This window comes from Amphiura filiformis, chromosome 6, assembly GCF_039555335.1.
Source record: "Amphiura filiformis chromosome 6, Afil_fr2py, whole genome shotgun sequence".
Taxonomy (NCBI): domain Eukaryota; kingdom Metazoa; phylum Echinodermata; class Ophiuroidea; order Amphilepidida; family Amphiuridae; genus Amphiura; species Amphiura filiformis.
In genome coordinates this window covers 16,759,762-16,781,733 of record NC_092633.1, presented here as the reverse complement: position 1 = coordinate 16,781,733, position 21,972 = coordinate 16,759,762, and the positions used below count along the sequence as shown (strand labels likewise).

The window sequence follows — 21,972 nt, the reverse complement described above, 5'->3', positions numbered from 1 at the left end:
ATTTTTCTCAATGACAAAATGTACGTAAATCATCACCCTATATAATGGCTCATACTGAACTTCATTTGTTTGAACCCTCAAAAACCACAAGACCTACTGCTATCTACATAGAAGTTAAATCCAAGTTTTATTGGCAGGCCACAAGAGTACCAAACTTCATTTGTTTCAATCCTGAAAACCACAAGACCTACTTCTATCTACTAAAACATGTGCTGATACATGTCTTACTTTGTGGAACACTACTACTACGATTATCAAGAAAATTCTGACAAAATTGATGAAACCTACTACCATCACCTTAATTTTGTCTGGGTTTGTTACCTCTTCATTACAACACCCATCTCAATATAGTCTTGAAAATGTAATAACATCAGGATAAAATTAGGGACTGTTGAAGAAATATGGGGCAGGTCTCTCCCCATTACACCATGCTCTCAATGTACTTGACCCACTTCTTCTTCTGCCACCATTACCATTTCATCTGGTTCAATAAAAACAACTTTTATCATAGCAAATGAGACTGCTCGTTTCAACATTTTTTTAAGAAAAGAACTTGGTGAATATGGTATCCATTATCTTCTTCAATAACAGGCGATGTTTCATTCCTTTCTAAGCTACTCATGCTTTTAAAGATATACGTGGCAAGTGATTCTAGAAGCCAAAATCATTTTTCAAAGTAGTTACAACTTTACGTGGTTCTTCAACTGAGAAAACAATATAATATACTAATTTGAGGATTTTCTGAATTTGAAAAGGTGATGCAATATTAATGTGATATGTGACATTTCAATTTTCAAGATTTCTCCTTTGACATTTACGTCTAATGTTTAAAACAAATAGGTTAAGTGATATGAATTTTAGCAAACTTCTTTCTTCACCTTTATCCTACTTCATTATAGACAAGACCCGATTTAAGAAGACACACCTCTTGCATTTTTGCTGTGTTACCTTTAGCTGAATCACCCTACCTTATTTGAGTGAAACAAATGAGAGAAAAACTTGAGCAAGACAGTATTTGTCACCTGTCCCACTCGTGCACAAATTTATTAATGAGTGCTATCTCCAGCTTTTATTATATAAGGTTACAAATGGTCAGCTTTTGGTTAGCAGACGATGTAATCCCAGCATGCAACATGGTTTTTTTTAGCTCTACAACATCATGCTGTCACTTTGTAATCTTTTCATATTTGATTTTGAAATATTTGCACAATTTGATAAAGATGAAAAGAGAAGAGCGACTAAGGGAGAGAAAAAACTAATAACCTACTGCAACTTTGTGATCGTAAAACTTCTCTCTTGTATAAAAAAAGCACAATATGCAGTCTTTTCACGAAGAGTGAAATTACAACACCTTCAGGGAAATGATCTAAAATCTCAAACGATGGAGAAAGACATAACTGGTGCAATTTTAATCTGGGTAAGCGCCAATAATACCAGCCATTATTCATCACACATTTTGAGCTGACTGACAATTCTCCTGTCTGTAGTGTATTTACCACATCACACTGTTATTTATCGTAAGATTAGATTGATCAATTTACGGCACATTTACAGGTAAGTAGAGCATGGGGTAATATCATCCTTATAGCCAGCCCGCGTCCCTTACAGCCAGTGTAGAGAGAACTAAAATAAGGTACAGGAGATATCACTGAGCATACAGTGTCTTCTACAAACAAGCCTCAAGCCATGGACCACTTCAGTGCCCTTATAGAGTGACATCGTAAATACAACTGGGTATAGGCTCTGTATAATAATGCAAGCTGCATAATATTGCTCTCTTTCTTTTTTTATAACCTTGGTTTTCATTATGCAGTGCCAGGATCGATTCCATCGTGATATTAGAGCAGATCAGTGTATGTCCGTCCTTTATAATCATTACTACTAGTAATTCTACACCTATCTAAATCATGTTCACAGCAAAAAAATTGACTTTTGAAAATAACAGGATGCTACAATTCTATTCCCAATCATATCGATTATTAACATATTGAAATAATAGAAGATGAAGATGAAGATTATGCAACTATAGTTTGTATGCTTTCCTCAACGCAATCATTTAGATATTATTTGTTATTGCTTCTAAACATATAAATGATGATAAGTATAAAAAAAATGTATACATTTTCAGAAAGGAAATGATGCAAGGAATTCAACTAGCATAACAGATTCCTGCAAAAATGAGCAGTTTTTGGGAAAATCACAAAATTTGATTTTACTTTGCTGCCTCAAGGAAGGCATACGGACTATTGTACATACACTGTACTTTTTTCTGTTAACCTGTTTGTTTGTTAGTACACTGTCTGAAGGTAAGGATAAGCTTAAAGCATTCAAGCACAAATGACAAATTTATGCTGGCACTTCTTCATTCACCTTATATGTACTTATTGGACCCAATTTCACAAACACTTACCATACCTTATCATCATCTATACCCATCCATTATCTCTACATTTGATACAGAATCAGGATAGGTTCAGGGGTTTGAGTTGTGATGCATTTAGGTTGTTTATGGAAGGTAGCATATAATTTACCTTCCTAATGTGTTGTGTACCCTAAGTGTTGTAATATTTTTCCGATTCAATTGTGATTTGAGCATACATTTTAATTTAAAGATGCCCGATTTCACTTGGATATTTGTTGCATTCTCCATCACACAATGGGCAGACACATGCCTTGTACAAGCTGACATTGCCACATGTGTAATATTACTGTAAAACCTCGTCTACAATTAATCCAGACGCCATTAATCGACAAAATTATATTATTTAGTTTGGGCAAATTAATTACCGATACAAAAATATACAGACAAGTACTATTGTAAGACCAATCTATTGTGTTGCCATATTTACGGCTGTCTCTTTTTAATTTAGCTTTCATCATCAAAAACACACTATATGCTTGTAGATGAGGTTTTACGGTATTTATTTTTCAGTTAACAATATTTCTCATTTGATAGGTGACAAAGTGATGAAAAGTACTCCGACTTTCAAGATGCAACATTACTATTTGAAATTTCGGTAAGCAATGGAATACTATCAAATTTGACTATTTCTTTAACCATAATTCAAAACCAATTTGATCTAACATGTGATTCTGTTTTGTGTTACTGCTTTACATATGTGTACATCCATATGTCTCTTTGTACATAGATACCAGACTCATCTCAAGTGGAGGTCACTTCAAATCATTCCCAAGTCACATGCTATAGGAATAAAGAGAACATTCCTAAACCATGTGAGTTGTAGCAACCGACAATTACATCCTTTCGATACCTATGTAGTGTACACATATGGTGTATACATGTGTAAATGTGGGTAAATGTGCATTATGAAGTCATGCCCAATAGATCCATCCATCTTACCAGAGGTTCATCCGAGTTCTTCTGGAATTGAACCAGCCTCACTCTTGTTACAGCCGAATCCATATTGTCTATATCCCCATTGGGTGAAATTTGGTCTCTTCCATTCAAAAATGGGGAGGTTGGAGGGGGAGTGACACGGATGGCCTGATCGCTATAAACCTCATGGGCTACCACATCATGGGCTTGGAGCAGTGCCTGTAAAAGAGATGGAAAAAGAAAATTGAACAAAACTGGTTAATTACATCACAGGTAACATATAATAAAGCATTTAAAACTGTTTCTTCGTAAATTCTCTCCTGCTTTGAGTAAAAGCAGTGCTGGAATGGACAGCATTAATAGAGGGCGCTAAAGTATAGTCATTATCAAAAGCATCATAAGTATATATATGTAATCAGTGTGTAAGAGTAAGAATACCTCAGATTGAAATATAAAATATGCATCATCAGGCTTTGTATTGGGTATATCTACCCCTACTCTCCCTTTCAACATCTAAAAAGACTAGTTTATTGTGCTCCAATCAGATTGGGTGGTTCTCAACATCAGTCTCCCAAGATTTTGAGGACATGAAACAAGCCCTATAAATATTAGGGCTAGTTATACATCCTTGGTTTGCATAGTGGACTCATTACAGAGACAAAGTTAGGAATATGCAGCAGGGAAAACTGGGAGATTCTCAATCAATGCATCAGTCGATAGCATGAGTTCTTGTGGTTTGTTATCCACTGGATAGAGGTAATGAATAAATTTGCAATGGAATTGATCACATCAGTGAGCACATCTTTTACAACCGCACAGGTGAAGAAACATGGTGTTTCCAATTAATGCACACCCATCAATGAAATGCCAACAAATACATAGCATGTAGAGGAAATGTCTCAGACTGAGTCGAGTTTACAATTTACTGATAATTATGTTAATTAATGATTATGATGAAGTTGATGATTATGGTGATGATAACAACGATGACGATGATGAGGGTGAAGATGACAATGAATATGATAATGGCAACGATGACAATGATAATGACAATTTTAATTTGATAAAATTCAAAAGGGTATGAGCATGCCATGTATGGTCTCATGGGTTTTGACCATTTATATGATCATTTGTTTGCATGTTGCTAGGCTTTACAAGGCCAGCACATACTTTCAATAATAATAAATAAATAAAATGATCATGTCGCAGCTTTAAGTAAACCAACGCTTCAGCAATTTCAGGATGTGATTAATTCTAACAAAATTGATTTATATTGATTCATATAATGGTATTCATTATTTCTGTCTGTCATTCTGTCTTGTCTTTCTGTCTGTCTTGTCAGTACACTGTATGTCTACCACTCTGCATCTGATTATGGCTAGTCCAGTGTGCTTTGAATGCGCTTAAAATCATCTTCTACCACACAAGTCTGCATAATATAGAAACATGTGATAATTTACCCGAGGCAAATCAATGTCTCATGTGCTTCATAATATGAAGCATCTTTATGAAAGGCTGGAGTAATGCAGTTGTGTTACGGGAAAACTAAAGCTTCAAGAGTGTGAGGTATTAATTACACTAAAAGGATATGAGATAATGATATAGAGTGTCTCATCTCAAGTTGAGACTAACGCCATGTTGGTTTTCGCAGTGACAGATTCGAATCTGTGTGTTTACATGATTGAGTCGCCAGTGTACGGCCGGACAAATCGCCCTTGAACGTGTTTGTAAATGCCACGTGGGATTAGGTTAGCATGCACGATTCAAATCTACCACTATGAAATCCAACATGGCTTTACTCTCAATTTGAGATGAGACGGACTATAGAGTACTCAAGGTACATGGACAAGATATAGTCAATTCTGGAAATGACTGAGTGCAGAGATATATGTGAAGGTCGATAGCTTGTTCGAAAGAGGAAATATAGTCATTTACACAATATTATATTCATAATATTATATTCCTTTTGAATTGAAGTAAATTTTGTTCTTTCGACATAATCAATCTTTGAGTATATGAAAAAATAGTACTATTCTTACACTCTGCAGTAGAATGATAAGGATGTTCTTTGTTTTAAAAGAGATAAGCATTTCTATTGTTTTGACAACAATTTCACAAAAACAAAAACTTTTATCTCATCCACATGGGGAAAGGTATTCTATAATGACAGTTACTGACAAAGCTCATTCTGCAACTTCCTATAAAACACAGAACAAATCAACTGAACATGCATTGTTAAGGCAACCAACCTCCTGTACAACTAAGGTTTATTTTCAAGACAAACTTAAGCCTGCCTACATGTTTCTCAACTTTGCCCCTACACTTGTGCATGCCTATCATTGTATGCTCTGTGGTACACATTAAACCATCTCCAGTGATGTAAAGCAATGTTCTCAAATTTCCCACTTTGTAACTATATCATGTCATAGAATACCCTCTTCATGTCAACCTGCTCCGTCACTTCTTTCCCAGTCACGTCAACTAGGAATTACTATAGTACAATTAAATTGTCATCTATAAATGAATACATACAGTATCATAATGTACCTGGAAAGAAAGCATGAAGGGATATAGAAGGAAGTGTTTTAACTTGTCAGATACTTCAATATAATATGTTATTTACAGCTTTTTATATTGTTTGTTTGGATCTTGTAAGTCTTTAAATTGCTTTGTTTGCTTTCTAATATACAGTTCTTTGAATATTTTGAAAAGTACTTTATACATGAATTTCAATATTACATAAATTATCATATGAGCTTTTGTTCGGTAAGATGGTTTGAAAACAAGAACCATTAAGGAGGAGGTCTGTGAAAGTTAGAAAACCGAAAATACTGTGAAACTGAAAAAGAAATATATGTTTACACTAAAATATCTTCATTATTGTTTTCTTGCAATACTCCAAGTTACTGCCATGATAATATAAAAAGAACCTTTACCCAATCATATGTACTGCTGACCAATCAACTATGATAACCTTTCAAGTGTGTACAGATGTAGATTTCCCATCTGTCTTATTCATGTCATCCTCATGAGTAATAATCATCTTCAATTTACATTTCCCTATACATGTACCTGTGCATACTTTAAGGTGTTTTATTTCCTGATCACACTGTAGCCCATGCACCCATCATTACTAATTCATTCAAATAGTCACACATTTGCAATCCACCTGTATTTGTTGATTTCCTATATTCTATTTGAGTCAGTTACATGCTGTGCACCTTTATTTGGTCAATTTATACATGTCCTATATCGGTTAAGATCTACAAATCTATATCACCATGGTGAGACAACCACTTCATCAATAACTCAAAGTCTTGCTTTACTCAAACAGGAATCTTTCTGCCTCTTAAGTTTATCATTTCCACATTTTGTTATGTACTTGTACACTCTCATTGCAGTTCAGAATCACTTGATCTACTTTATGAAAAATATCTGGAGCCAAAGAAATAAATCGGTTCAACCTTATGGGAATAATCAACCAAAAATCAGTAATTAAATGCAATATCCGCAAGGTTGTTACATAAATTTGCACAAAATACACACATACTATTCTCATAAGTGTATTAAGCATTATTAATCACACCCTTTAAGTTCCAATAAATTTGCATTAACTGGATCCATGATCTAACATAACTTGTATTAGATCTGAAGATCTTGGGATATCATAGATAAGAAAGGGTGAATAGGTTTAATAAGGTACAAATCACTAAGGTGGGATATGTAATTTAGAATGGCTCAGCCGGCACACTTCTAGATGACCTACTTCCCAATAGGAGAACATTTTCGCACCTGTATTTAATTATCAGAGAGTACCATAGTGGTCATTGAGTAGATGACCATACGTGTTTTACATTATACATTGCAATAAGTCTCCCTGCACCTAAAACACAAATTACTGCAGTCTTAGCAACTACATGCTGCTATCGCTTCTCTTGATTTAAGGAAAGACAATTCATAATATCTCCTATCATTTATATCTGGCATCTGTAGAGAAACCACCTTAGCATTAAAACATTTATCCGCTCCACTTGCCAATTGCTCATGTTAAGTTCCCCATCTTCGACATCACAATATACACTGATCCATTTTGAACTGTGTAAAAGTATATTTCAAATTGCAAACCCACCAACAGAGGCAATATCTCCTATTAGTACAATAACAAATGTAACTTCTGGACTTCACCTGAGGTTAGTGAGATTATTGAGAGTTCAACAACACCTGTTGTGTATAATCAAAACATTGCCTGGTTATGATGTGAAATTGCTCCCTATTGCAAATTACATGCAACAATATTGTAAGCTTACTTGTGTAGCTTATATAGCATGAATGAAAGCACTGCCTGTAAGCTGATAGCTGTGTCTCAATTGAGAGGTGTCCTATCCTAGAGTTCCCTTGGCTTCATTCATAATCAGAGGGAGGGAGGGAGTACCGTAAGCTGATAGCTGTGTCACAATTGAGAGGTGTCCTATCCTAGAGTTCCCTTGGCTTCATTCATAATCAGAGGGAGGGAGGGAGTACCGTAAGCTGATAGCTGTGTCACAATTGAGAGGTGTCCTATCCTAGAGTTCCCTTGGCTTCATTCATAATCAGAGGGAGGGAGGGAGTACCGTAAGCTGATAGCTGTGTCACAATTGAGAGGTGTCCTATCCTAGAGTTCCCTTGGCTTCATTCATAATCAGAGGGAGGGAGGGAGTACCGTAAGCTGATAGCTGTGTCACAATTGAGAGGTGTCCTATCCTAGAGTTCCCTTGGCTTCATTCATAATCAGAGGGAGGGAGGGAGTACCGTAAGCTGATAGCTGTGTCACAATTGAGAGGTGTCCTATCCTAGAGTTCCCTTGGCTTCATTCATAATCAGAGGGAGGGAGGGAGTACCGTAAGCTGATAGCTGTGTCACAATTGAGAGGTGTCCTATCCTAGAGTTCCCTTGGCTTCATTCATAATCAGAGGGAGGGAGGGAGTACCGTAAGCTGATAGCTGTGTCTCAATTGAGAGGTGTCCTATCCTAGAGTTCCCTTGGCTTCATTCATAATCAGAGGGAGGGAGTATCGTTTATGCAATTTCTGTTTGCTTAAGCTTCATATGGATGAAGCATCATACTTCACCAAGATCTTCTATGCAAACAGAGAATATATATCCAATATATTTTTGTCCGACAACTATCTTTGTGAATGTTGGCAAAACAGTTACTAAAAATGCTTTTTTTTAATAAATGCTTTCTTTATTCAGTGTAGTAAAAAGCCCATTCTCAACTCTGAAGCCAAAAATTTTCAGTGGAGAGCATGCTGTCTCACCTAGTTTTTTTCCAGACATGGTCGGAAAGTGTTGCTCTTCAATTTTGAATTCAATATACCAAGAAGAGTTCAACTAAGATAATGTTTGTCCAGTGATCAATATAAAATCATCAAAGCACTTTGTATGTAGTCTGCTTCTGAAACAGCCATTTGAAAATAGGTCAATAATGTCCCACCACAAACTAGTCATTCAAAACCAGTGGAATAATATGTTCAGTGGCGGCAAGTTTTTACAAAGACAGAAGTTTAACTGTGTGTTTTAGATACTTCATGAACTACTATACAACAAGTTGTTATGGTAGTTTATTGTTGCAAATAGGGTATCATATTCTGGTCTGTTGAAAGTTACAGGGCATATGCACTAGTTAATAGAGTAGATGAGCAACAAACAAGATTGCATTTGAAGGAGGTGTGATATGTAGCCTGGAGAGCCTGTGTAACCCTTGTGTCTATTAAGGTCTTTGTGGTAAATCCTACTTAGCCCCATGATGGCTTTTTGCTCCCCTGTTAAAGGTGTTATGTAAGACATCAATTTACTTGTTACTGATAGACTGAATACATCCACGCATATTGCAGACTTTCTTTGCCACGAACGGAATACATCCATGCATATTGCAGACTTTGCAGCATGATCAAAATATATGTGTCTAGTCATGATAGTTTACACACATGTAAAGTTGCCCCACAATTCTTCTACATTGTGCTAATTGCTCATGAGCAATGAGGCAACAACAAAACATTCTCTATCATTAAAGGCCTATTCAGCAAATTGCTTATTTGGGAAAATGGTAAAAATCTTCCAAATTTGGGTGGGTTTTTTTTGCACCTTTGTTTCACTATAGGGTGCTAAAGCTTCAAATTATTCATTGCCAAAATACCTAATGACAATTTTAATGACTTATCCTCCACTTTAAAGCATACACAAAATAATTTCAAAAATATTCCCACTTCTATTGATGCACATTCAACTCCCAGAAATGTATACTAACTTAATAGCATACAATTAAAAATAAACGCTGCTAATTTACACACAAAATAACATGGCATATGTTGAACGCATCATACACTTTAAATTATGAGGCCAATTAACACTGCTACATCCCATCTCTGTGTATTATTCTATCTACAATGCTTTCTATGACCTTTAATCTAACAGAGATGCTGTCGTCGCTATGACTGAGGGAGAAACACCAGAAATCACTGACTTGAAAAATATGAATATGGGTCTAGATGAAGCAAGATGCATAGCTAGACTTTCATGCTGCTGGTTTCAATTTGGACTGATGCATCAATATACTAATCAAAATCAATATCACACATTTTTTGCCCGCTTTCATCTGAAGATTGATGTTGGCATGTCAGGCATTCCACGACTATCACCATATAAACTGCTAATGGGATATTTTAAAAGATGATTTTTGTTTTGTTTATTGAAATATCTGAAATACAAAATGTATTGATGTGAAAGTAACCTTGAATGAATTTTGTTTGTATCTTTCCTACTGACAAGACTTCCTTTGCCACTAACATTAGTCTTTCTTTGCCACTAACACATATTTTTCTTTGCCACAAACATTAGTCTTTCTTTGCCACTAACACATATCTTTCTTTGCTACTAACATTAGCCTTTCTTTGCCACTAACACATATCTTTCTTTGCTACTAACATTAGCCTTTCTTTGCCACTAACACATATCTTTCTTTGCCATTAAAGTCTTTCTTTGCCACTAACACATATTTTTCTTTGCCACTAAAATTAGTCTTTCTTTGCCACTAACACATATCTTTCTTTGCCACTAACATTAGTCTTTCTTTGCCACTAACACATATCTTTCTTTGCCACTAACATTGGTCTTTCTTTGCCACTAACACATATCTTTCTTTGCCACTAACATTGGTCTTTCTTTGCCACTAACACATATCTTTCCTTGCTACTAACATTAGTCTTTCTTTGCCACTAACACATATCTTTCTTTGCCACTAACATTAGTCTTTCTTTGCCACTAATACATATCTTTCTTTGCCACTAACATTGGTCTTTCTTTGCCACTAACACATATCTTTCTTTACCACTAACATTAGTCTTTCTTTGCCACTAATACATATCTTTCTTTACCACTAACATTAGTCTTTCTTTGCCACTAATACATATCTTTCTATGCCACTAACACTTATCTTTCTTTGCCACTGCCAAGATTTTTTTGCCATTGGCAATAGTCAACACTCTGGATGCTGAACATTTTACACACAATTAAGATTTGTTACAAATACCCACCTTGCATGTTTACATGTAACATCAAATTTCACAACACATCTTCTAATTGTTAAATTCTTTAATGAATAGCAAGATGGCAAAGTCATGATAAAAATGCAATGCACAATTTTCTGTACATAATTATTCAAGGAAATGTAACACCTTAGAATGTACACCTGTAACATAATTAAATGTTTCATAACCGATTTCCTATAAGTCAGTTATCTTATCTAGTCAACGGCAAGGTGACGTACCATTTCATGGTAAATAAACAATAATATTCTTGACATCATTATTAGTTTAAGGGTAACACCAGCCTGCAGGCTTACTTGAAACATACTTGAATATTTCATCACAGATATTCTATCTGTCAGTTACCTTGTTTAGCCAACGACAAGGTGACATACTTATACAAAGTGACATTCATTATTAAGTATGAACTTCTGAACAGGTTTCATCCAATGCAGATCTAGATATAATTAATAGAATTATATGATGGAATTAATATAGAAAAAACATAATGGTAAATGTGATCCCACACGGAAATCAAACCCAGGCCCTCTGCTTTGTGAGATCTGCACCTCACCCACCATTTTGCCAAGGGAGCTTTGGTATATAAGTGGCTACTGAACCCTATTTCCTCCCATTAAGTTTACTCATCATAGTTAAGGACTAAACAAGTGAAAATTGTGCCAATCCTCACTATTGCGGTAAATAATATGCCTCTGCTTTCCTCATTCAATACACAATTTACTTTGCCATTCCTATCATTAGCCTCAAGTTACAACCAGGTATGTGTGTATGTGTATGGACACACATGTTTTTGTTTCAGCAAAACCCTGAAAACAAACATCCCAGAAATAACAAAAACAAATCTAACAGTCTCACTATTCTATAACATCTGCGTAAATGATTGATGCTATTTTAATTGGCAAATACAATTCCATAAGAGAACTAGCACACCTGTATGAATAATGCATCTATATCACCCATGTAAAGTACACTTTGCATGCTATACCATCATCTCATACAGTACTTTGCTTGATAATACATGTGCGCATAATTAGTTGCAATCAGAGCATAGTGCTTGTCAGATATACCTGTGATGTTTACATCAATAAATGCTATAAATACGCATCGCTATCAGGCATGCAAGCAACCAACCAACCAAGCAGGTCGTTCCAATCATATTTGATTGTGAGCTGCTTGTATCGCTAGATATAATAAACAGGTAGCTAAAAAAAATTATCTACATTTTAATAATTGCTCTAAATCAGCTATTTTGAAATTAATTTAGGAAGATTACAAGACATGCAGTGATAATTACATCAAATCACTGCCAAAGGCAACCGGTAGCAATTTATTGTGTTATAACTTGACCTTATCATCTTTGATGATTTGCACTGACTTTATCAAGTCTGCACATTTAGGTCATTTCAAAGACTGTCTCAGTTCTCTCTCTTTTAATAACACAAAGCTTCCCATGCTGAGTACATAGTACCTCACTTCTATCAATAGGTTTGAGGATTTAGAGTAACTTTGTACCTAAAATGCAATTAAGTCAGTGTTGTGTTGTTCTTTTGTCCAATACACAAATCAACTGGTGTAAAGTTCACATGCCACTTAATTCAAGACAGACCATTTTCTATTAATCCTTTATCTGAGATCTGGACGAAGACTTGCTGAAGAAAGGGACTTAATCAAGATGGCCACGGTTGGCCTGTGGGTGCAAGCTGACACAGTAAGACTATGGATGTTATATCAGGACTTCTGATATCAGATGAAAAGTGAGAGATAGGATTCCCCTATAGCAATGCAGCAACCTGCCTATACACCAGTATGTGTGTTGGAACTCCTCTGTATCACTGTGATAACACTAACAGGTTGGGGTGTGTGTGTGTGTATCTATATCTAATGTGTGTATGTGTATTTAGAGTACAAACTGCGGTGAAGGGGTCTGTGTGGGGGTGCGTTTGTTAAACACACACCCTCACGCCCCTACAAAATGGCGGATTCATCTGGTCCAAGATGGTAAATTTAAATTTTCCAATTTGGTAATACATATATGCTTATCATAATATTATACGTAGGTGCCTTTGTATACATGTGTGTAATTGGATAGGAGTGTAGCTATGTTGATATTGTGCCTTTTTATTGATTTTTGATTTATTTCTTTTATTGATTTATTGAAATTAACCAAATTCAGCAATGGTTTGATCTAAAACTCTACTAATATAAAATAAATTCTGTCTTTCAATACTAATACCCTACAGTAAAATTCAGTTCCTTACCAGGTTGCAAAACAGTTCACATAAGCAAGCCACAAGCAAGGAACTGGTTTAGTTTCAGACAATACTACTTTTGTTTCTGACAGTACTAGGTAACAGTTCAAATACAAAACCTTTTTGAATCTACGCTATGTTGAATCAAACTGATGTTGACAACTTGATGACAAAGTACTAACATTGTAACCCTGTATAGAGTTATACATTTACAAATTAAGCTAGACTTGTGCTGTACAACAGCAGTTTCTACATTCACTCTGACATACTAATGTTTAGAAAAGCTTATCTGTATTGTTTGTCTACAGTTTTCTACTTTGCTGAGTTGAAGACAGTTCAATTTCTTGATTTACCAGCTACATGTACAAATGCTATCTACTGAAGATAGCATTTATTAGTTTCCCTTTGTGTGAAAGCAACTTGCCAATTTATTAACCTGTGAACACCCTTTGAATATCGGGTCTGATCAAGGTTGTTACACAATTAAATGAAAAAGATATGCCACATTATTAGTCACAATTGTAATTATTATAGACAATACAATTAGCATTGTAGTAAGACTCGCAGAATAGTTCTATACAGTCATCATCTTTGCTGTTGTTGCTGCATATCTGCCTTCTTTTTGCTTAAATTTCAAAACTGCAGTACTCATGTTGGCATCCCATTACAAACTTAAGATAGAGAAGATCATAAACTTGATAAGATTTCATAGATATCCTCAATTGACTTGAATATTCCCTTTTTCATGCTCACTTGATAATCATCCTCCTTTCCTGACTCATTAATAAAACATGATCTGTACATTCAGATTTAATAATATTTTCACAAACTCTTCAATTCAATCTGGTTAAAATTGATTATGTGTTGGTTCTATGAATGCCAGTCATTTCCATGCGAGGAAGCTGCAGATGGCATGATGATACAACGATTGCTGATATCAAGCATAACAAAGACAATGTATTCACCTGTGAAAAGTCACACCTCCATTCATGCACAGTACAACACATTAATGATGCATGCTGTGTAAACTACCATTGCATTGATTTACTCTCATATCACGTGAAAATATGGTTTGTTTCTAGTGTTCAATTAAAACATTAAAAACCATTTGGTAGAGATATGTAATTCCTATATTTGCCCAGACATCGGAGGGTATTACATTAAATCCATACACCCCTATGGAAAAGTTTAACTTAATCTCCTACACACAGGGTGTAGATTTCAAATGGAATCACCCATATGCAGGTCCCGGATGCAGGGGTAACTCCATTTGAAATTCACACTCCCTGTGTGGAAGATTAACGTCATATCTTTAAGGGGTGTATGGATTTAAACTGGAATGGCCTATTCTGTATTATTCTTCATAAAAATATTGAAAAGAGTAACCCGTGATTCAACAGTGAGCATTCAAGTACACTGAATAATAATAATTATAATAATAATATAATAATAATATATCAATAATAACCTATAATGCTCAAATTTGAAAAATTTTACACCATTTTTATTCTTCAGGATATTTTGAACTTATTCATCAAAAAAGCTTGTTATTAACATTCTCACCAAAAGATTGATTTGTTTCCCATTTAATATCCGGCAAACTGTGCAAATTACCATCATTGTTTGCTTCATATGAGGGTGAAATCATGATAACAAATGCAATATTAATATTTGATGCTCATTCACAGTTTAGATTTGATGATTAAGTAAAACCACTTGAAAACAAAATACCGATTTTAGTGTCTTTAGTGTCTTAGAAGAAAAATCAAATGTTATTAGATAATTTGTTGATAATGATGAAAGTCAGTAGCACGTGATAATTCTTATTTATCAAGTCAATCTCTACATCTGTCAATAAAATATAGACATATCCATTTTTCCAACCAGAGGAGCAAGGGATGTGACGACTTATTTTGCTTGCATCTTCCATCAAAGAGGCCAGAATGAAGATTTGCATACGATCACTAGATGCCAGCGGCAACGTTTCTGTGTATGCGTGGCAACATGACCACCGCCACATTTATGTACAGTCACTTTTGAGCTATAATTACCATACAAATTGTGCCATGATTAACATCAAAGACCTGCGCAGTGGACAAAATAACTAATATTAAAATGCTTGATTCATATTTACTTATCAGTTTTAAATATATTTTCTGTTGTGCTTTAAGTGAAGAGAGGAAAACTTGTGTTGATAACAATCTAGGTCAGCAACGTAGCATGCACTGAAACTAAATCAGCCTGGTTAATAATATGAATATATTTATGAACTACCAGGATAGAAGAATAAGCTTGTCCTGTCTTAACTGAGCAGCAAGGATTAATGCTAAAATACCACACAATGAGGGAATTCTTAGCATTACAATATATAATGTAGTAATAATACACTAGTGTTAAGCAACTTGTCACATGTGATCCTCTGGATATACGTTTGATATTCTATTTCAATTAGTTATTCAAAGTTCTTGACTCGATTATTATTTCTTGGCACTTGTCTGAAACTAGGTTGACTGATTGGCATAAATAAAATATGCTTTGTTATTAGTCTATCAGTTGTTTGGATAATTGATTACATGAGCAATATATAACACAGAGGTAATCTTCAAGACACTATGTTATCATCAATGTAAAGATTTATCTTATAGAAAGCAGGAGTTAACATATCACAGATTTAATAAAAAGAAATTTAGTTGTACACGATCATCAACAGATAGAGGCGATGAAATGTGCTATCATCAGTAGATAGCAAACCATATTATCTGTTATATACTTCATTAATATATTCTTGTTCATTGATTGGTTAAAAGTGGATCACATGATCAAAAATAGTTCTACCATCAGTACTCCAATCCGTAAATAGTACCTCTAAGCCGTAAATAGTATTTTCAATGTCCAGGATGAGCCGTAAATAGTACCTCCAAGCCGTAAATAGTACTTTTGACCATGCCTTCGGCGACGCGCATTCGACACTGACGGAACAGTTCACGCATACGCTTGAAACTGCCATAGCGTGGTTTTCGCTGCTGTAATTGGTTAGCCCGATTTTAGCCTATTCGATTCTTTTGAAGGGCAAAATATAGGTTGGCCTTAAATTGGTCGTGCTGGAGAGTCAAAACGTCAAATACTTTTCTTTTAACCAATCAATGAACAAAGAACATACCATATTAATGAAGTATATAAAACAAATATATACTGCCTTTATTCGAGGTTCTGGTTAAAACTATGGTCCCTCGTTGAGATCTCACCTCGGGCCCATAGTTTTAACCAGAACCTCTCATGGCAGTATATATTTGTATACTATCATCAGTAGAGAGAAATCATATAACATATGCTATATCCAGTAGATAGCAAACCAAATTATATGTGCTCTCTTCAGTAAACATGGAAACAGCAAGCCATATTACATCTGCTATCATCAGTAGACAGAAACCATATTACTGTGCTATCTCCAGTAGATAGCAAAACATAACATAGGCATATGTGCTCTCTAATAGTAAACATGGTAAATAGCAAGCCATATTACACATGCTATCAGTAGTAGATAGCACACCATATTACATTTGCTATCATCAGTAGATAACACATATTACATGTGCTTTCTTCAGTAGATAAGAAACCATATTATGTGTACTATCATCAGTAGAAAGCAAACTATATTACAATGTACTATCTTCAGTAGATAGCAACCCATATTACATTACTATCATCAATATAGAACATCATAAATGTGTTTTCTTCAGTGTATAGCAAATCATATTGCATGTGCTTTCATCAGGAGAAAGCAACCCAAATTACATGTCCTATCTTCAGTAGGGATTATATCATTTTATGTAGATGTTAAAGGTATTACACATGCTATCCTCAGTAGATAGCAAACCATAATACATACATGCTATCTGCAGTAGATAGAAAACCATATTTTATGTGCTATCATCAGTGGAAAGCAATTACATGTGCTATCTTCAGTAGATAGCAAACCAAATTACATGTGTAATTTTCAGCAGAGATCAAACCTTTCTCATATGCACTATCTTCAGTAGACAGCAGACCATATTACACATACTATCTTCAATAGATAACCTTGGTATCATATTACATGTACTATCTACAATAGCGAGGGACATGTTACACAAAGTCGCATTGTCTTCTGAAGATAAGATACAATATAACATCAGTTACTTTTAGTAGACAGTAAACATAATTATAATACCATCAACAGAAGACAAATATCTCTGCATAAATAAATAACACTATTGCACTGCTCATTTGTCCTTACTTTCGCATACACATACAAGACATCAAAGCTTGATCAAATCCACATATGTATTTGTTATACTTCAAATTCAGTTTTCTATCTGACACAATGTAACACATGTTTCATTTCTAATATTGTCATGACATAGTCAATATCCATATTGCATATCTCTCATATCAAATAAAAAGAAGCAAAGAAACAAATAAGCATGACATGACAGTAAGTAAAACCATGCTGGTCTTATCTAGTCACTAATCTCTGATGCATGACATTGTAATATTGCACTTGCATATGTAGTAATGAATCTGGCATGACTGAGTAAGAGACTGTCCTGGCTCCAATCTGACAAGACAGTTACCAATTGAATAGCAGATATCTTTTTGTTATATTGCACATCGTGCTGTGTATTCAAATGTAGAAATTATTATTTGCTATCACTAAGACATGCTAAAAACTACAGAAATTAAATCTTGTAGCAAACAGTGTGGTATTTACGTGTGGTAACTTTCCCAGTAGTCATGTATGTACTTCATAATCAAATGATAATATTTGATGCTCATAAAGTAAATGTAACACTAATATTTTCACACAAAATTTAATTTCAACATTTCTATAAACCTCAATGTTTACAGAACAACAAAGTCATGAACTGAAAATTAAAATGCTAACGAAACTTCATTTGTTTGCAATTGATAAAGTCAAGCAGTCAGTTGGATTTGATTGTTTGTGTCAGAAAACATAAATGAAATAAGCAGGAGTGATTGGATGTGTAGTACTGATAGTCATTAAGCTTACCAGGATAATTGGTCATTCATATGTCCGATTTGATTTGGACAAGCATATCATGCTAAATGAAAGGAAGCATGGCTATCTTGACATGCTTTCTCTTGCCCTCCTCTTTATTTGGCTTCTTCTCTTCTTTCCTGTCTCTCTCCCCTTCTTCCTCTAACATTCTCTCTGTCTCTCTAAATTTAGTTGTTTATGAATCCATACAGCCTAGTAAATAATAATTTTTGGCAAGACTTTAGAACAACTACTACCCCAAGAAAATACTATCTTGTGTGTCTCGTCTCAAGTTGAGTGGTTCAGCGTGCAATCAGTGTGTGATACACGATTGCGTCACCAGCGTATGGACATATCGCCCTTATAATGTGTGTGCATACGCCCCACTTGATTAGGTTAGCGTGCATGATTTGAAACAGCCACTGTAAAATCCAACATGGCATTACTCTCAGCTTGAGATGAGACACATTATAAGGTTAGGTTAAAGGGTTAGGATTAGGGTTAGGTTTTAGGATTAGGATAATTAGGATTATAGTTAGGTTAGCATTTAATTTAGGGGTTGGCAACCACTTTTCTAAAGTTACTCCAAATTTTCAAACAATGCTTTTATCATATTATTACACAAAAATATGTCCTAACTTTCTGCGACCACTGCTTCATTTCAATTTAGAATGTAATTACTGCTGCTGTTGTTGTTGTTGTCTGTATGTCCCTACACATGGATGTGTTAATTAGATAGCAAGAGCAATTACATTCCTGATCAATCACAAAATGATGAACAAGATAGGCAAAGATCAAAACCATACAATCAATAACCATTAGGAATAAAATGCAACTACTTATCCAATCAATTGTGACAGTATATGAAAGCAAGGCTTTATCAATTTTGTCTCACACAAATACAGATTTAATATCCTAGCTAGTATTCATTATCACCATTTTCATTCAGTCACCCTTTACAATATTGATATCACAACTTCCCATCATCGAAAATACATTCTTAGTCAGTGGGAGTGGTCTATTAGTAGACACATAATCTGATTGGACAATCGCATGATTTTGGGTGTCGTCTATCAGACGGTAGACGACCCCACGTCATCATGAGTGTTGATAACGCGTAACACGCTCATAGAGGTGCGCGTATGTATCGCGTTGTAGGCGCGTAGACGCAGTGAGGAATACTCGCACGCGCTAGCAGAACGCGCAACAAAAGATGTGAAGTTGTAAACAAGTTTCGTTCATTTTTGAAAAAGGGGAGTTTTTATGACGGTAACTTAATTTTTCCTTTAAAAAATATTTTACAGTTATTAAAATAATATTTAGCTGACTAAGAATGAGAATAAACGATAGGAATTTTTGTTTTGCCTATCCTCTACCTATGATAGACGACAGGCAGGTCCAATATTTTTTATCGTAGTGGATACCGGCTGCAACTACTCAAAATATTGGACCTGCCTGTCGTCTATCACACGGTAGAGGATAGGCAAAGTAAAAATTCCTATCGTTTATTCTCTAAATATAGAGCCTGTACATCTGATAAATTAACAAAAAACATAAGATACTAGCAATTTTGTGTTTGAGAGCCTCACCAAGGTAAGAAAACCCATCAGAGGGAAGATTCACAAAATATTTGCTCAAGAAAGAAATCCCCTCTACCCTGCTGACAATAACACTCTATCTCTTTACTCAGTCATTGAGAAACATATCAAATTACTCCGAGATTAACACGGCTGATGTCATGACTGAATGACTGACTGACTAGACTTGGTGTTTGGTATGGCTATTGCATAGTAGGTTACAGTACACAGGTCTGGAAAATATGTTCATTTCCTTCGGAATATACAGCAAAGTTACCCTCAAAATGTGCACAATTTTCAACAATTTCTTGTGTATTTCTTTATTTGACAGAAAATCATTTCTTTCCCAATGATACAAAAAAATTCCATGGAACATGGTTGTTAAGTTTCCTACTTTTTTCATGTACATGTGAAATTATGAGTGAATGAGGTTCTGGTTGGGAGTCAAGAGAATTGAGAGCTTACGAAAATGGTCAAGCTTCTAAATTATAATCAAGGACATTTCAATACCAAACTCGTAGGGAAATAATAGAGTACTTGAAAAGCAAGTACGCTACATTCGTCTGACATTCTTTGAAGAAGAGTGCACCATCGACAACATAAAGCACAGCTCATGGGCATACCTGATTGTACAACCATTACCAAATTGATCTAGCAAATTTCATCATAAAGATCAAAGGATCATCCACACACACCCACCCCTGTTTGTAAATACGTTCAAACGAGGACCTCGACTTTAGAAGGATCTAACCGAGGACTTACACACCTGTTTTTAATCGACACACCGTGGACCTCACGCAAACACACCAGGCAACTTACTATCCAACCGAGACCCGCCCTATACCCGCTATGGGGACCTATCTTATATGCTATCTTATATGCATATTTGCATCATTTACGTCATACTGGGCATAGTTTCAAAACGAGGACGGCCTCGTTTGGAGGTGTGACCTCGTCTTACGGTGTGTATCCATATGTAGGTCCTCGTTAGACGGCATTTACAAACGCACCCACACATACAAAATATCCCCAGAGGCAAACTTGCCCAATTTAAAATTGCACCATTCCAAAATATTTCATAACTTACCCAAACAAATCCGGCTTCAAAAATTCAAGTAGCTGCCAAAATTCTGGTCACTTAGTAAGTCAGATACCAGTGTTCAATGATCAGTTTGTGTCTTTGACTAATCCTTAAATCATGCAATGCCCTACCCCTTCATGCAACACTATACCATGTACTGTCCATGCATATTAATTATATTGAAACATTATTCTATAATGGGGGTTAACTCTTCAGAGTGAAATCACCACAGTTCAATGAGTAAAAGGATTTAAAAAAATACAGCTTATGTCATAAACATGATAAAAGAGTATCTAAACATCTGGTTGAAGTTTCCAATCAATGACTAAACACAATCTGTGTAAGAGACATTATAAGACATACTAATGGCACGTATGATTGATATGTCTGTATAAGAGATGGTCTCTTTGCTTACGCTCATCAAGTGTACTGTTAAAGTAACATTACTACTAATAAACTGACAATTATTTCCATCAACTTAAAATTTTCATACGATCATGATCATAGTGTAATATTTGATATATCACTAAAAATTATCCCTAAACGTGTTGGTCTACCAAGAAACATGAGCTACCAAACCACAAGCATAAGAGAATGTTTAACTCATCAGAACAAAGATATCCAATTCAAAATGTTAGATGTAGGCAAATTGAATAAATACAGTGAATAAATATAATAATTCTGCAGAGTGGAGGTTAAGGTACTGTAGAGGAATCTCAAACATGTCCGTCACATTACCGACACGGAAATGTTAAATAACGAACCATCTCAGATATGCTGCCGTCTAGTATTACCTCACTACAGGACCACATCTTTTACCTTATGCCTATGTGATAACTGAAATCAACTGTAGTCAAGTGAAAATAGGTGGCTATTGATTTCGTTAGATTTAATAATGTTACCAATGTTAAATTATTGATGGAAATGTCACTAGCTAACCACTGACAGTTTAATAAGTTAAACTGTACAATAAAATTCCAAGCTAATATTATTTCATAATGTGCAACTAATAGTACTCTATTATATCTGCATAGAAAAAAGAGACATAATTCTTCTTGCATAACTCTTGTTGAAATGTATATATTTTTGGGACAGAGGTGCACGCACA

General features: G+C 35.1%; 1 protein-coding gene across 1 annotated transcript in view; it reads right to left on the bottom strand.

The window, feature by feature from the left end:
• LOC140155073 (peripheral plasma membrane protein CASK-like) overlaps positions 1 to 21,972 on the bottom strand; it is a 277,597-nt gene that overhangs the window by 34,085 nt on the left and 221,540 nt on the right. The window contains 1 exon segment of the mRNA XM_072177760.1: positions 3,362 to 3,556. Within this exon segment, the coding sequence (XP_072033861.1) occupies positions 3,362 to 3,556 (195 nt within the window).